Genomic DNA, 18,644 nt, shown 5'->3' with positions numbered 1-18,644 from the left:
GTCATAACTTCTTCGTTATAACTCGGATTTCGACGTTCTTTATATATTCGGAAACCTCATAACATAAACTACATCTTAGTTAAGATTAATCCTTCTAAATAATCTTTCCCAAAAAAAGTCATTTTTGACGCTCACTGTCCTTTAATTGACTAGCCCAAATCTACGGGCGTTACAATTATCTCCCCCTTAGGATGATTACGTCCCGGAATCATCAACGAAATAAGACTTGTATAATGATTCCATATGTTATCTTTCCATCCTAAGTAACAACCGTGATGCCCAATCTTGCATCGGTTCTTCGTACTATGTTGGACTTCTACTCATGACCTTCGAGTTACCAAATTTGTAACGACCAAAAATTTGAGCCAATTTTAAACATTTTATTTCATTCTAAAACCATTAAGTTCATACATCTTATTTTCAAAATAGTTTAAACATCATAGTATCCCCCAGAACCATATCACATGAATCATAAAACATGAGGAGCGGTACGATCACGCCTTCGCCTTGCCACAATCTCCTGAAGTACCTGAAACAATACACTGAACTGTAAGCCCGGAAGCTTAGTGAGTTAACCCCAAAATACCAACCACATACAACTAGGGGTGTTCAAAAATATCCGCATCCGAAATATCCGATCCGAAAATCCGATCCGAAATTATCCGAAATTTCAGATACCCGGATTTTCGGATATCCGATTTTTCGGATTCGGATACGGATAGTGAATTTATAAAGTTTCGGATATTTCGGATATCCGATATCCGAAAAAAATAATTTTTCTTTATTTTTTAATATTTTAAAATGAGAAATTAGAAACATTGACATGCTTAATGGACTAATGTTCCCCACCATTTTCAACTTTTTCGTGACCATTCTTTCCAAACTTTTATTGCAAACCTTTCCATTTACAATCGTTATATATTTGTTTGTTATAATCCTGGTTCGTTGGCTTATAATAAAAAACTATTAAGCAAATGCTACATATATTTATTTGTTGCTATCGATGTCCATCTATGTCGCAAGATTTAACATAGTTGCTATTATTAATTTTAAGAGTTGCGGTAATTTTACAGATCCGATGTTCAGATGTGGATATTTATTTAAAATTAATGAAATTCGGATATCCGATTTAATATCCGAATCCGTATCCGAAATTTCGGATACGGATTCGGATATCAAAAATCAACTATCCGGATTTTCGGATATCCGAATTTTCGAATATCCGGTTTTGAACACCCCTACATACAACCATAATCATAACATATTGTATCACAATACAGAACAACCATGCCTCTCAAGTCTGCAGCGTGACTGGTTCGCCCTCAACAAGCCTTCAGTTCACCTGGTCCACTCTCTGAGTCTACAGTATGACTGGACCGCCCGCACCTGGCCTTCAGTCTATCTGGATCTATCCGAGCCTTTGGTATGACTGGACCGCCATACTGGCCTACAATCTATCCGGACCGCTCATAGGGTATGTTGGCCTTCAGCACAAAACAGGACCGCCTCAACCCAAACATCAAGCAAATAACCATGTGTACATATAACAGGAAATCACATAACAGTCCATAGGCAAACAAATCGATCTAGCACATCATAAAGCATAGCATCATCCTTACCAGGATATCAACCTAACCGGTCACTAACATAGAGGATACCAACCTAAACCAGGTCACTAACATTGCATCATCCTATATACCAGGATACCGGCCTAAACCAGGTCACTAACATAATACTGTCCCAATTACCAGGACGCCGATCTAACAGATCAATAAGCACATCAACAGTACAAGTACAAATATCAGATATAACTATCTCACAAATCATCGATCATAACAATCTCTCATGACCAAGGCATCGACTTAACCAGGTCACTAACATACCACTCCTAACGGATCACATGAGCATAACAACATACTGTCTATTCTGATACCATTCTAACAGATCATAACCACATGTAGCATGTTGTAACCAAGATAACAGCTAAAAGGGTCGGCCTTGGTGCCTTAGACCCTATTGATATAGTGAGGATAACTCACCTGAAATTGCTGACTGAAAAGATAAGACCAAGTTGCTCCGACCTCCGACACGATCGCCGCGACTGAACACTACCAAAGAACCAATTCCATAAATACCAATATTACCAAAGTACCCTTGGAAGTCAAACTAGTCAACTCTTGATCAAGGTCAAAGTCCTCAATCAAAGTCAACCTTCCTGGTTGACTCTACTCGCCGAGTCGCCCCGTCGAGTCGCCGAGTTCCCTTACCCAGAAAACTCTCATGACACAACTTAACTCGCCGAGTCGCCCCAAGACTCGCCGAGTCCAACGATCTCTGAGTCCCATCCTGTCCAACTCACTGAGTCGCCAACCGACTCACTAATCCAAGGCTTTAACCAAAAGAGGTTGGGGTTCTGCGACCTGACTTGCCGAGTCCAAGAACAGACTCGTCGAGTCCAAGGCAATCTTCAACAGACTCGTCGAGTTTTTCTTCCAACTCGTCGAGTCCATGCACGTGTTCATACAACTCGTCGAGCACACCCATGTGACTCGCCGAGTCTCTCCAGTTCTCAATCCATTCAAAGGCTTTTCGAGCCATGCTGAGGCTCCAATCCATAGATCCACCCTTCTACAATTTATCCCTCACATAAAGTTGCAAACTTTACGTGAAACCAAAGAGATATGGGCCCAAAACACACTAGGGATTGGGTTTTAGACAAAAGGGCTTCACCAACAATTCAATAACTGATGCTTTATGACTTTCTGGACCAATACAAGTCTAGATCTGAAGTAGCAACCTCAGATCTGGACTCCAAACCCGAAGTGGATCTCAATCATACCAAAATGGCCCCAAATCTCATTCAAGAATAAATCTAAAAGCAACAAAGGAAAGGTAACAACTCATTACCTCCAACATGTGCCCAAAATTGTAGTAGACTCTGGATCTACACTACTTTCTTGATGCAAACCCTTTTGATCTTCAAGTTTCTTCCACTAGAACAACTCTTAAAGCTTCAATCTCCCTCCAATGGCCTTATACACACGAGCTAGGGTTTACTGGATCTCAAAGGGGGCTAAGGGAGATGAGGGGAGGACATTAAGTCCTTTAAATAGGGTGCAAACCCTAAGATTAGGGTTTTTCTCATCCTATCACCAACTCGTCGAGTCCAGCTTCCGACTCGGCGAGTTGGTCACTTAATTCGCGACCCAAACCCACTCTGACTCGGCGAGTAAGCGTACCTACTCGTCGAGTCCCTTCTTCGAAATTACACTTTAAACTCTTAAATCGTACTTCTAAAATTCAGGATGTTACAAAATTAATCCTTATTAAGGACTCCTTCTTCTTCTTAGGATAAATTCTTTCATTTATCTATTGTAACAGACCGATGGGTCGTGTTGTAACGACCTCTCATCATAGTCGGACTCAATTTGATATGACCACTAGGGTCGGAATAACAACCATCTTACTAGTCATTACCGAAACAATGGTAATGACATACTTGAATAAAACGGAATCAATTACTAGCTTCTTGGTAACCTTGCGACTTCCCATGATCCAAGCGTGAGTCCTGTGCTTCCAGTAGTATAGATCTCTACTACTATTCACACCTACTCATACTCGTCCCAAGTATTGTCTCGTAGTCCCCAAGTCCTAAAATCACAAAACAATTTAACACATACTAATGTGTCCAATTAATCATAAAAATTCTCCTAGACTCTACTAGGACTTCTTCCATGCATATCTTTAATCATCAACTCTACTTCAACTCGATTGGTGATGGAGATACCAGACGATGAGACAACTTCAAGAATTTCGCCAATCGTTCCATCATCCTGCCAATCGAAGGTGTACTTCAAACGTATCGTACCCCTCTAAACATTCTGTTATTTTACCAGACATATACTAAAGGCAAGACACCACTCTTACGATATCTTCCGATAGGTGCCATTCACTATCATAAGCCTTTTCATTTCGTCCATTTACTCAATTCTCTACGAGTCTTCACCATGACCTCTTGTATACCCAAGCAGACGTTCAATGTACTGAGCGAGAATTTAAGATAAGAAAGCTTTATTTACGATAAACGTATGACTCTCCTAATTGCTCTGAAATGTTTACATGCTAGTTCTAATATCGTAGCCAAACGCTTAGAATCCTACACACATAAGGTTTCCAGATCCGATCGGCAACAGACCATAGATCCGAACAAATAATATCATATATGGCAACATATAACATTTAGCACATAAAAGCATATTAGGGATCATTCCTAATATAAACTAGTGCTTGTGTCAATTTAGGTGTACTACCTAACATATTTTAGACACACTCCTCACGATCATTACTTAGCATTCTAAGCTTAAGTCTAGAAATTTCCTACAAATTCCTAGTTCACTTAAACTAATGCTCTGATATCAACTGTGACATCCCCAAATTTCACGGCTAGAAAAGAACGGTTTGTTTATGCTTTATTTTAAAATCAGAGTAGTCGTTTAAAGAAAACGGTTGCGGAATTTGTTTCCAAAAAAAGATATGATAAAAACTTATCAAAACATTTCTCAAAGAGAATGTATTTTCATTAAATAATAAAACATCGGGATGTCATGTTCCGATACAGACACATAAGCATAAACAGAACATACATTCATTTACTCTAGTGATTTACATCACCTTTAATCTCTCAGTGCAAAGCAGCTTCGTATCGATACATGTGATACAATTAAACTGAGTGGGTCAGGCTTGGGAACCTGGTGAGCATATAGGGTTTTCAACCCACAATATTATATCATATATATATATATATATATATATATATATATATATATATATATATATATATATATATATTCAATCATCAAACAATCAACCCAATTACTCATCCCCATTACCTCAATTTATCTTAAGGATCTACCCTAAGAATCATCTATCCTTTATTCCTAAGGATTGACCTAAGGTATAGGCACGAAGTCACATCGTTGTCAGGGTTTACTCAATAGGCGCTAACTCTATAGTCACCAAGATTTATACAATAGACGCTAACTCCATAGTCACCAAGATTCATACGATAGGCGCTAACTCCATAGTCACCAAGATTTATACGATAGGCGCTAACTCCATAGTCACCAAGATTTATACGATAAACGCTAACTCCATAGTCACCAAGATTTATACGATAGGCGCTAACTCCATAGTCACCAAGATTTATACGATAGGTGCTAACCCCATAGTCACCAAGATTTATACGATAGGCGCTAACTCCATAGTCACCAAGATTCATACGATAAGCGTTAACTCCATAGTCACCAAGATTTATACGATAGGCGCTAACTCCATAGTCACCAAGATTAATACGATAAGCGCTAACTCCATAGTCACCAAGATTTATACGATAGGTGCTAACTCCATAGTCACCAAGATTCATACGATAGGCGCTAACTCCATAGTCACCAAGATTTATACAATAGGCGCTAACTCCATAGTCACCAGATTCATACGATAGGCGCTAACTCCATAGTCACCAAGATTCATACGATAGGCGCTAACTCCATAGTCACCAAGGTTTATACAATAGGCGCTAACTCCATAGTCACTAAGGTTTATACAATAGGCGTTAACTCCATAATCATCAACTATCCTATCTACCCATGTTCTACCCAACATTTTCATAGATATAAATACTTACACAGTTTAAATCATTTAACACATGTATAAAACATCAATTCCACGCCTATCTCAAATAGAAAAACAATATATAACACATAGCACGTATTTCATGGCAAACACTTCATATATATGTGTTAGAAGAAAGTAACTACACACTCACACAAAACATATACTTAATACATTCAAACAATACTTGTATTAAAATCATGTTTATGAAAGGGACTATACACTCACTTGATCAAAAGATGATTGGACAACACTACAGCTCTAAGAGTAGTATTCTTTGGTGAAACCGGGATATCTTCACACACCGGGTTTTTCGTGGGCAGAGCTTCGGCTCGGAAACTCTTTTCTTCTCGGGGTCTTCGGGGCTTTGGGCCTCGCTTCGGGTCTCGGGGTTGATACCAGGGCTTCGGGATATTTCTTGCACGTAAATCGAGGTAAAACGGGAGAGAGAGAAGAGAAAATAGCAACCCTAAACGGCTGGCCCTTCAAATCTATTTATAGCGCAAAATCTGCCCTTACCACGTCGTGGCACCTTTTTCCACGTCGTGGGGATGGTCGTCACTGCATGCGTTATCGTCCACTTGCTCTGTCAGGCTCCAGAATGCGTCAGAAGTCCTGCCACGTCGTGGCCACTGCTGTTATGTCGTGGTCTCTGACACAACTTTGGGGTTCGCGCCCCGAACTTTTGAAATTCATAACTTTCGCATACGAACTCCGTTTTCGACGTTTTTTATATCGACGCGAAGGTGAGATTATGCTCTACAACTCTCGTTTAGACTCCATTGACTAATTTTGACTTTACTTTTAATATATTATAATTATATTACTTATATATTATTTTTAGTAGGCTGGGACAGGAAAACTTCGTTATAAACTCATAACTCCTTCGTTTGACATCCATCTTTCCGTCGTTGCACTACTATCGATGAGATCTTCAATTATCATTTAGATTGTTTAGGATAAATATCGCTCTAACGTAAATTCACTATTTACGTCGCGTTGTGTCGTGCCGGTTCTGTCGCGAAACTTCGACAGATCATAACTTCTTCGTTATAACTTGGATTTCAACGTTCTTTATATATTCGGAAACCTCGTAACATAAAATACATCTTAGTTAAGATTAATCCTTCTAAATAATCTTTCCCAAAAAAATCGTTTTTGACGTTCACTGTCCTTAAATTGACTAGCCCAGATTTACATGCTTTACATTATTGATATTCTAGATGATATTCTCAATAGTGATTCTTTTAATTCTATTTGTTCATTAGTTGAATATGTCTTTTTATTTCAAAATTTTACTTTAAAAAAATTCTTAATATTTACACTTTGATATTCTTTTTATTAAACCCGTGTAATACACCGGTCTCACACATAGTATAATTACTGTAGAGGAATATATAAAACAAATAATAATTGCCACAAATAATATATTTTGATGTCCCGTGACATTTGGAAAATATTTGACCCTAAATTTTATTCCCTAAATGTTATAAATATTGTATATATTAAAAATGTTTTTGGATTTTAATTATTTAGTAAAAAATTATATCTAATTAGTGATTATATTTGTACGTCTTGTAATTTAGTAAATGTTGAATTTTTTTAAGTAATAACAATGAACTTTGCATCTACATTGCATTTAAATTTAGTTGTTTCTATTTCACAATCAATGTTATAACCTAATTATCTTATATATAATGTTGATTTACCTGTTTTGTTTATTCTTTTTATATATTACATAGAAATTGATCAAGAGTACTTCTTGTTTTACATTCATAATGTTGAAAGGTATTTGTATCGAAGAAGTATATAAGATGTTAATAACTAAGAAGGTTTAATGTGGTTTAAAGATGTATTTGTAGGATTTCTTGTGTTTTATTTATTGTTGTAGAGTTTTGCAAATCTCTCCTACCTGTTAAAGTTATATTTATTGCTATTCTTTTACTTATACTAAAAAAATAATATCATTTATTTAACTATAATGACAACCTACTACGATTTTCATGCTGATAATAAAGAAATTCATCTCCTATATTAGAATATTGGGTAAATTAAGTTGTTATTCTTTGCAATTTATGCAAAAAAGATGCAGGCATATTTAAAGTTGTTTGATAATGATTTGTCTATTACGAGCTTTATTTATTTTACTTCAACCAAGTACAAGGAAAAACTCATTTGATGATTTTCATGGACAATATATGTATTTTTGAGTAAGAACAAACTTTTTGTTACTTATCTAAATACTTTTAGTAAAGATGTTTGAAACTACATTCATATGGTAAAAAAATAAATTGGAGATAGAAGAGAAAACTAGAAGCAACTTTGAATAGGAAGAAGTTGAAAATATCATTAAAAGGCTAGTCAGTATCACTCTACGTGAAAGAGGTAGAAACATAATGATAATTGTTCTATTTCGTCTCTTAACAATCCTATATTATTGTTTATATTTGATAAAATGACCAAGTTTATTAAATTCTTTTATTTGGGATTTTGTATTTCTTAGTTTATTTTAAATATAATAATAATTCAAGAAAGAGTTCAAGATGAAAGTAATGATAGATGGATGAAATTGCTCTTCATCGATGTAAGGGTGAAATAGTTATAAATTAACTATTCTGAGCTCTAATTACCTAAAACAAGAAATTGTGGGTAAAATCTGTGACTACGCATTAGTATAGGGGCAAATTTTGTAACTTACATTTTCCTTTACCGTTTTCTTTTACTTTTTCTGTAATTATCTCACATGACAAAACCCCCCACCTGGTTCCAAACCCTTCGTCTCTCTCCAACGACGGACATCACCGGCGACACCCTACGGCAAGTCACCGGAGCTTTGTTTGCGTCGGAAAATATATCTACTATTCCAAAAGTCATTCAATCGTGGATCGAAGTCTCAAGAATAGATGGAAACAATGGATGGACCCGTTCCGGAAGTTCGAACCGAAGGCGAACCCGCTGTTGCGGAGGAATTAGGGCAAAATGTTGATCAGATAATCGTGAAGGTTGATGAGGTACGCTTTTTGTTGCTGAATCTTCCGATTGTATAATTTTCCCAGTTTATATACACTCCATCTTCTTAGGTTACATAAGAATGACGTATGGTTGGTAATTGATGACCATCAGTTCCTCTTCCGATTGTTTTGGAGACCTTGTTTTAAAACAATTATAAATTAGAAACGGCTTTGTCTTTTGCTCCTTAGTACGTGTTCTTTTATGAAAAGACAAACCAATTTATAGCATTGATGCGATATTGACGGATTATCAAACGTCATCTGCCTCTCCATGAGTTCTTACGCTACTGTGAAACATGCATAGTGCAATTTGCCCAAAAAATGCTGAACTAATGTTGGAATTTAAGACATTTTGAAACCCTAATTTTAGGTCTTGAATGTTTTCCCCCAATTCGTGCTCCTGTTCTTGAATCCTAGCTATTGTGAGCATCGTCAACCAAAGAGAGTACTTTATTTCATCCTTGATGGAAGCTTTTAAAGCTTTAATGGCTCCTATGCCAGACAGTTGAGCTAAATAACAGACAACTTGGTATCTTTCTTCATCAGGAAACATTAATGGCAGATGACATTTGATAGTCCCCACTTTTTTTATGTGATTCAAACATAAAACCATTGACTTTTTCCACATCCATTTCTTATTTTATTGCTACTCTGAAATTATATGGCAGACATTGTGTAATTACCACATAATGACATAATTTTCACATCAATGAAGCATAAATGAATTGTTTCATTCTTTTTGCTTCATTTTAGTTTGACATGAAACAACTAATATACACAGCTTGAGCAAAGATTAAACGAAGTTGAGCAATTCTATTCAAAGCCAGGAAAAAAACAGTCAAACACTTCTAAAGCTAGTTCAGTGATGAAAGAAAAAGATAAAGATAAACAAATAACCAGCTTTAAAAGACGCCAGCTGGACGCATCACGCAGAGAAGCAGCTGCTACAAAAAGAATGCAAGATCTTATGCGACAGTTTTCTGTATTATTACGCCAGCACATCATATATCCTTTCTGTGAACGCCACATCAGCACCATGTCAACAAAATTTGCCACATAGTAATTTACTAATTTCCCCCCTAAAAAAAATTAGCCTTTTGCAACATTACATGAAATCTTTATAATGGTTATTGGTTGGTAATGGTCTCATTTTTAATAATTTTATGTATTTCCATATTTACCCTTCCTTAACCATCTTCATCTATACTGGCCACAAGTGGTCTGGACCATTTATGCAACCTGTGGATGTAGTAGGGCTTGGTTTACATGATTACTATGAGGTAAATTTTTATCATGAAATAGCTATGTAGTTTCTAAATGCTATTTTATAATTTATACAAGTTTTTTGTTGACTAAGTTTATAAAAATTTAGGTTATTGAAAAGCCAATGGACTTCAGTACAATTAAGGCCAAAATGGAGGCGAAAGATGGGACAGGGTATAATAATGTGAGAGAAATATGTGCAGATGTGAGATTAATTTTTAAAAATGCTATGAAATATAATGATGAAAGAAACGATGTTCATGTCATGGCCAAAACTTTACTCGCAAAATTTGAGGAAAAATGGCTCCAACTTTTGCCAAAAGTTGACGAAGAGGTAAAAAAAAAAATTGATCCCAAAGGTTATAAATTTCTTTTTGTTTGTGTTTTAATTGGTCGAGGGTATTTTGGTAAATTCACTTGTAGGATGAAAGACGAAAAAAGGAAGAAGCAGAAGCACAGTTAGATATCCAACTTGCTCAAGAGGTTTCTCATGCCAAAATGGCTAGAGACTTAAGTGCTGAAGTATGTTAAAATTTTGGAGCCATTTTATTAAATTTTATATAAATAAAGAATTTAGTATAATAATATAATTTTTTTTTCGTTTTCAGCTTGAAAAGGTTGACAAGAATCTCAAAGAACTTAGAGATGTTGTCCTCAGAAATTGCAGGTTTTTTTTTCATAAAATTCATTTTTCAACAGCTTAATTAATGTTTATATTGTGTTTTATTATAATATATTTAATATAGCTTTAGATCCTAAAAGTAGAATGTCATTTTAGGAAAATGTCTACAGAAGAAAAGAAAGCGCTAATGACGGTTTTGACCCAATTATCCCCCGAAGACCTAAACAAGGCACTGCTAATTGTCGCCCAAAATAACCCAAATTTCCAAGCAACCGGTCAAGAAGTTGACCTCGACATCGACGCACAGGTATTTTCAATGAGAAGGGTATTTTCGTCTTTTCACATACAAGAATTCAATAGCGCGTCGACATGGAACAAAAAGTTACAACTTTTGTCCTACTGACATCAGTGATCAGTCTCGGTCAAATTACCAAATACATTACAACTTGTTCTGTATTACCAAATACATTACAACCTGTTCTGTACTGTTTTGTTCTGTACAGTGTTGTACAGTGTTGTGAGACTGATGATTTATGTTGTGGCATGCAGAGTGAGTCTACGTTGTGGAAGTTGAAGTTTTTTGTGAAAGAGTTACTTCAAGGGCAAGGAAAGAGTCCAACAAGCAATGGTGGAAATAGTACTATGAACAACAACGTTAATCAAAACAAAAGGAAAAGAGAGAGTATTGATGCACAAGCCGCCAAGCCGCCTGCTCAAAAAAAGAATAATAAAAAGCCTTCTTAAAATCGTAATTGCTCTTGTCCTTTTTGGTTAAATCCGTGTTTATGTGAATAATAATACACTTCGCTTAAGTCACTTATTGTACCTTTTAACAAAGAACCCACTCAACTTTCGGTTTTTTTTTTTAGTTTGACATTTTTCTTACAAGTCATATTATATTATTATATATTTATTATATACATATTCTAGATTTTAACGTTTGATTCCATATGTTCACTTCTGTAACGCTGGACCCTGGACTCGCCGACATGAGGACCAATAGTATTATTTTAGCGAAAATAGGAGTTTGTAGTAAATTAATAATTATATATATGAAAATAAAATAAGATTAAATAAACCACTTTTGGTCAATTCTTGTAGCTATTTTATGATAAAAAGTACAAATAATAAATGCATGGGTTTTTGAATGAGTTTGGTGTGTTTAACAATTACCTTCTAGCTTTTAACAAAAAAAAAATCGATTTAAACAAATAAAAAAACACTTATATTACAAATAAAAGATACAACTTTTAAACCAGATATAAGTTTGCCAAGGACGTGAAATGAATATCGATCACTTATCAACTTTACGCTTGAAATATATAATGAGAATAAATTTGACCTGAAAAGATTCAGAGAGACCCAATATATTAATAATTTATTTTCGATCAAAAAAAACTTTCAACAATAATATAAATGTGTTCAAATTTATGAATTTATCAATCGTGACGTTCTTTGTCGTTTATATATTTAAAAAAATACGCGTTATTTGAAAAATAAAAATAAGAGCACTAGTAAACGTTTAATTTCCATCCAAAATTTTAGTTTAAACAGATCATATCGATATCGTATTATAGATATACGATCAAATCATTAAGACATTCATTAACGAAAACAAGAACAACATAGAGACTATATATAACCAAACCGAAAATGGAAGAAAGTATTGATTCCGATGTGATTTGTACATTACGTACATGTACTCTTCTTCCCCAATTACATCTGAATCCATCGAGCAAGCTGTGTAGGATTCACGATTCCAGGTATACGAGCTCCTCCTCCTCCTCCATCGGTTTTCATCATCAGCAAACTCGTGATCTCTTTGTAAGTTTCATTTCCGTTCGCCTCTGTTTTCCCTCTCGCCGCAGCTCCTCCGTCGAACTTCTGTCCTAATAGAGTTCCTTTCGTTAGAAACTCGTGAGCCATGTAACCAGCTAAGAGTTTGTTCGATGACATCGCTTCCATTCCTTTACTTCCTTTAGAAGCCGTAGATGAGGCAACTGTCGCCTGTGTCAGCTTCTGTGGTGGTGGTGGTGGTGGTGCTAGTGGTGATCGTTTCGCTGGATAAACTGATTCCCTCTCCTTGCGCTTGAATCGCGATGCTCCAGGCATCAACATTCCGTATCGCCGTTGGTCATTCATCGTCACACAACGTCAACTCCGATGTGTGCTACTTCCTCTCCGAAATGCAGAAAGTGTTTTCCGGTGGACTGGTGAATTCGTCGTCGGAGAAATCGACTACACGAAACAACATAGAGAAACAGGGAAGGGCTAAAACGGTAATTACGCTTAGGGTGAGGGCTAAAATTGTAAATAGAGAGAGAAGGGGGAGAAAAGGGTTATGTGAATCAAAATCAAATTGAATTTTTAGGGTTTCAGCAGAAACTGATAGATCCGGTACATAGACGGTGGTTTCAAGGGCAGCGGCGGTCGATGGGGACACCGGACGACGGCGGAGAGATGAATTGGAAGAAGGGAGACGAGAGGCGGTGGAAGGGCGGAGATCGGTTGGGGAAAACTGGTGTGAGATTGGGGGGTTTTTATATAGAGAGATGAGAGAGAAGCACTCGTTTGGCGTGTCTTTATATATGTTTATGAATTAAATAAGTGCCCTTGGGATTGTTTATAATTACGAGACTTGCCATTACAGGGAAGCGGTTTTTTTTTATTTGAGTGGCATTTAAGTAATTATTGGGGATAAAATGGGTGAAGTGTAGGTGACGAATGGGAGCAGTTTGGGTTTTGTAGATTTTTTACAAATTACAAGTATGCAACTATTTACGCTTTTGGATTATATATATAACGTGGTATTTGTTTAACAAAATGAGTGGATAATGTAACGTGTCAAAATTTATAATTTCATATGCGATAAAATGGATTGGATTGAGTAAAGTACTATTAAAAAATTACATCAACAATATGGATTATTGAATAAAGCAATTTGATAGATTTGATAGATGGATGATAAAAAATAACTTACAATTTAAGAGATTAATTATATTTGGGCAAATCGCTAAAATGATTATATAAAGCAATTTAACCTCTCAATTGGTTAGTTGTGAGTTTGGAAATAACAAAGAATGTGGTCCACAATATTTAAATCCTTATTCAAAACCTTTTAAAAGTTTTTCGCAACTTAATTTTGAATTTTACTACTCATAACTTTTTGATAAATATGTTTATTAGCTTATATTGTTACAAAAAAAATGTATAAAAAGTGTTTGGATTATCATATGTGGCTTTCAAGAAGTTATAAATTGCTAAACTTTTTTAATGTTTGGATTGTCAAGAAGTTATAAATTGCTAAACTTTTTTAATGTTTGGATTAGATTTTAAGTGAATAAGTTATAAACACTTTTGAACATAATTTCTAACTTATTTAAAATAACTTTTTAAAAAGTAAAACAAAACACTTTTGAAAAATGTTTAGTAATTTGCCAAACAGTTTTTTAAAGTTATTGTTTTTTTTTTTTAAATAAATAAATCAATAAGCACATTTTAAACTCAATCCCAAGTACCCTTTAACCGCGCTATATTCATGAATCTAAGATTTTCTCGACTCAACTCTATATTAGAACTTGAAAAACGATCTTGAAACTTATCTTTTTTTTTTCCAGAATTTATATTTATGAAGTTTATATATAAAAGTTGTGTAATACTAAAGAACATACTAAGTTAGATATAAAGTGGGCTAGAGCAATTTATTTAGGTTAAGAGCTAAGTTTAAAATTTCATGAATGACTGCACAGCTTGATTAGCAAGTTCTCAACTCACTTTCTCATGCCTGTTTTCTTTCTTAGATTTGGAAAATTGTTTACACCGAACAGAAACCATATTCCAAGCTTAATATTGAGTTGCGCACTTGGTTATTCACAATATTTTATGTTGCAATCCATTCGGTATCAAGAACAATTCGCAACTTATTTTTTATAATTTTCTTATTACATCAACCTTTCATCCATAAGTATGGGTGTATACAAACCGTTCAGCAGCAAGATCATTTATGTTCGTTTATTTAATAAATGAATAAAAATGAACACAAATTCTCGTTCATTTAGTTAAATGAACAAACATGAACAATGATATTGTTCGTTCAATTATGTTTGTGGACGGTTGTTTATGTTCGTTCATTTAAGTTCATTTTATGTTCATATATGTTCGGTTGTGTTTGATTACATTATCATATTATATGTTTGTTTATATTTGTTTATCTTCATTCGTTTATGTTCGTTTAGCATGTTCATGAACATAACCAATATAATTTGTTAAACGAACGAATATAGACAACAAAATTCATTCATTTATCCATTCGTGTTTGTTTATTGTTCGACTAACTTAAAAGAACGAACATAAACAACCTTCGTTCGTGTTCGTTCGGTTCATTAACACAACCCTATCCATAAGGAAAACTTAGAATGTAAAATGCAAACATAAACTTGGAAAATGATATATCGAAAAAAAAATTACGTTGATATTGGCTCGTTTGGCTCCTTTTATGAGCATATGTTTTGGCAGTTGGCGATAGATATGTGGTCTCACATCTTGTTCATACTATCATAAATAATGAGGTCCGACTGAATCCACCATCGCGAGACCAATAGTTTTTCTTTAGGATTAGAGATTACCATATGGAGTTCGGGATGATGGAGTGTGTCTCATTAATACATTGAGATTCGGTCTTTTACCTATAACAAATTGTACAATCGTACAATTTAGGTAGAGAGAGTACATCACTCATTTAGTGTATGTCATCTAGTGAAAGTTAGGGATATTGTCATCATTTTTAAGGTTAAATATTTTTTGAATATAAAGTCCCAAATTTCAAACCATTTTTTTCATTTTAAATAAGAGAAACAAATCCATTTTCCAAAGTATAATAAAAACATCCATTTGTTCTAACCATATCATATCATGTACCAAAATCATAGAAATAACTAATCATATAAAAATCATACAAGTGGAATTCTTAGGGATGTCAACGGGGGCAGGCTCGGCCCAATACATGGGCGACTTGGGCTTAGGCCCAGGGCAGTAAAATTCTAGGGGCATAAAATAGTCCAAGAATGTCTATAGTGTGTATAATAATGGCCCAAAAAATTAGACCATACTTGTGATCTGATCTCTTTGGACGTGAGAAAGTGCGGCAACGACAATCGACACGCGCCAAACAACCATCAGTGTGTATCTAAGCATCCAAATGTGCATGTAAAATTGAAATGTCCTCTCAGCTCTCGTGCCTAGAAACCTGATGTTGTCGATTTGAGAACTGCAATCGTTTAAATCGGTAATCGCAGCCTGAGCTATCTCATCTCTTTGTGGTCTGATTTCTATTCCCTATTCTCAGTTTCTCATTCTAAATCTCTCTATTCTCTTAACCTATTGGTTGTGCTACATTTCAATATTTCAATCATCAAGTTCGATTTTTTTCAACCTTTCATTCTAAGTTCGATCAATGATTCACCAATCACCAATCACCATTCACTGTGCTTGATTGGGTTCGATTTTTTTCTGCCTGATTGGTGAATCATTGATATTGAATCTGATTTGTGGTTTTCTTTATTGTATGTGATTAAGTAATTTGTTTTTGTGATGTGAATGACAGAATCAGGAGGCATATATGATTTATTTTGAGTATTTGGAGTTGGATAAGGAAAGGACTGATTTCTTATTTCTCTTCAAGTGATTTGGATTAGTGTTCTACTTCTCTTATTCTAATTTCGATTTTTTACTTTCTTTTTTAGCTCGAAATCTGCTGCCATCAACCTCTCTAAAATTTTATGTTTTTGTTTATTGTTTTTGTGATGTAAATCAGGAGGCTGATTGATTGAAGTTCTGATTTTTGTTTATATTGAAATCCGACTACTATCTTTTGCTCAAAATCAGCTGCTTTGTTTTCTTGTTTCTAGAGAGGTATAAATTTATATAATTGTTGTTATCAGACAGTAACTTTAAAAAAATGATTCCTATTTTTGATTCTTTGATTTATTTTTCAAATATCTTGAAATCTTGAAAGTTGATATGCTCCCCAATGTGTTGAATCTTTTTTTGCTTAGTTTCAATGACTATTTTGTTTGTAAGAAAAATTGGATATGTTCCCTAATGTGTTTTTGGTTGCATATAAGATATTGGTTACAGGTTGCTTTCATAGAAAGAAGTTTTTCAACATTGAAGCTCTTGATATCGTTTCTCCGAACTACCATGACTCAAGAAAGATTGAATGGATTTTACAAAATATTGATTATTGTAAAATAAGAGATGTTTTCACTTCAAAAATGCATGAAAACATCGTTTTAGGTGATTTTTATAGGTTTTTGTTTGTATTGTTTGTTTGATTATAAAATTTATTGCATTTTCTATTTTGTAAAATTTTCATATATAAGGGCATAAAATTCTTATCTCGTCCCGGGTAGTAAAAAACAATGGACCGGATCTGAACGTGGGCAAACGGGAAGGAGGTTGCATCCCCCGCCCCACCCCCTTCCCAAAATTTCCAGCCTCCCCACCCCCAAGTTCCAGGATTACCCCTCGCCTCCGATTGATTTTGGGACTTTTTTTGGGCTAAAAGAAGATTTTTAGGGCTTACAGAAGATATTTTTTGGGTTAAAATTTATAGCATAATTTTACATGTCAAAAACAAAAATGTTATCACATCTCAAAAACGTTATAATAACAACTTAAAAACATGATTTTTTGTTGAATTTTGGAATCTCAAAATCATTGTTATTATATATTAAATTTATATAAATAATATATATCAATACATTTAATATATTAACTGGGCCCTCATTGGGGATGGGGGTCGGGATGGGACTGCCTACCCCCGTCCCTGCCCCTAAAATTAAAACGGAGGTTAACCTTGCCCCTGCACTCGATTTTTTTTAACAAATATCCCCCATATGGGATCGGGATCCCATGGGACTTTTTGACATTCCTAGGAAGTCTACAAAAACAAATCTCGTGGATGTGATACAGTCAGACTGCACTCTTCCCCTTACCAATGAAACAACCTGGAAAACATTTAAATTCAACACGTATGCAATGCCCATAGATCGGTCATGATAAGGCTTAGGGCATGTGTAAAGGTGAGATCTAGACCTATTTGGGTGCGAGTAATGTAATTGAGGTGATCTGGGTGTTCGGTTCGTGTTTTGGAGCCTAGGGGTATTTCGATAAAGTGTCAGTTCGGGCTTTTATGGAAATTGGATTTTTGTTCGGAAGGTCATAAGGCCGTTATGAGTTGATAGAAGTGTAGAGCTTCTCGCTACCTTTTCATGGATATAAGGATCATCATAAATGTACCTATAACGAATAAGTTATGGTCTTCGGAAGATTGGTGAAATTAGGGCTTCACCAGGTACGTGGGGCGTACACGAGTGTATGCATGGCGTACTAGAAGGAGGGCCAGTACGCAGGGCGTACATCTTGAGTACGTTGGGCGTACTAAGCCAATTGGTCGTGATCATCCTTTGGAGTACACATTGCGTAAAGGAAGTACGTTGGGCGTACTCCAGTCAATCCCAAACCCTATTTTAGGGTCTTGGACCCTATTTAAACTCCTTATCTCATCATATAATCCTAACATCTTCAGCCTTCATCCTTATAAACCCTAGAAATGAAACCCTAGCCCCCATTTGATTGGTTTCTAAGTTTTTAGGTGTTATTTCATGCTTTTGGTGTTCATTGAAGAATAAGGAGCTTCTTGGAGAAGTGTGAGATTGCTTGAGGCTTTTGGATCTAGGCTTGTTGCATCTTGATCTACATCTTGAAGGTATAAAGTTTCTACCTTGGTGATCTTATATTTTAAAATTAGTTCATGGAGTATTTTGTGCATTTTGGAGTCCTGGTGTTAAAGATGGGTTTTTGATCTACTTCAGAAGCAATGGGTGCTAGATCTTAGCTCCATTCAGTCCCTAGGTTCATAAAAATGCAAGATTTATAGTGTATTTTGGTCCATGCAAGCATTAAGAACTTTGTTAAGTCCTTATTGAGCTTTTGAGTCCCTTTTTTCCATGCAAGCACGTAAAGTTTCCAACTTTATGTGATTAGTAGTCTTATAGAATCAGATCTAAAAGTTTGGC

General features: G+C 35.3%; 2 protein-coding genes across 2 annotated transcripts; one reads left to right on the top strand and one right to left on the bottom strand.

The window, feature by feature from the left end:
- The first annotated feature begins 8,408 nt into the window (after nucleotides 1–8,408).
- LOC145095642 (transcription factor GTE1-like) lies at nucleotides 8,409–11,434 on the top strand. Its single transcript, XM_079033486.1, has 8 exons — nucleotides 8,409–8,681; nucleotides 9,463–9,686; nucleotides 9,889–9,961; nucleotides 10,054–10,278; nucleotides 10,368–10,466; nucleotides 10,553–10,611; nucleotides 10,723–10,873; nucleotides 11,116–11,434. The coding sequence occupies exons 1-8, from the start codon at nucleotides 8,574–8,576 to the stop codon at nucleotides 11,308–11,310; spliced, it is 1,134 nt and encodes a 377-aa protein (XP_078889612.1). The 5' UTR covers nucleotides 8,409–8,573; the 3' UTR covers nucleotides 11,311–11,434.
- Nucleotides 11,435–12,069: 635 nt separating this feature from the next.
- Nucleotides 12,070–13,132, bottom strand: EDA6 (embryo sac development arrest 6). The gene has a single exon (XM_079033482.1). It carries the CDS (start codon nucleotides 12,706–12,708, stop codon nucleotides 12,283–12,285), a length of 426 nt encoding a protein of 141 aa, XP_078889608.1. The 5' UTR covers nucleotides 12,709–13,132; the 3' UTR covers nucleotides 12,070–12,282.
- Nucleotides 13,133–18,644: the final 5,512 nt, after the last annotated feature.

The sequence above is a fragment of the Lactuca serriola genome, chromosome 1 (assembly GCF_051521515.1).
Source record: "Lactuca serriola cultivar US96UC23 chromosome 1, Lser_US96UC23_V15, whole genome shotgun sequence".
Taxonomy (NCBI): Eukaryota; Viridiplantae; Streptophyta; class Magnoliopsida; order Asterales; family Asteraceae; genus Lactuca; species Lactuca serriola.
This window is presented reverse-complemented; position numbering and strand designations above follow the sequence as displayed.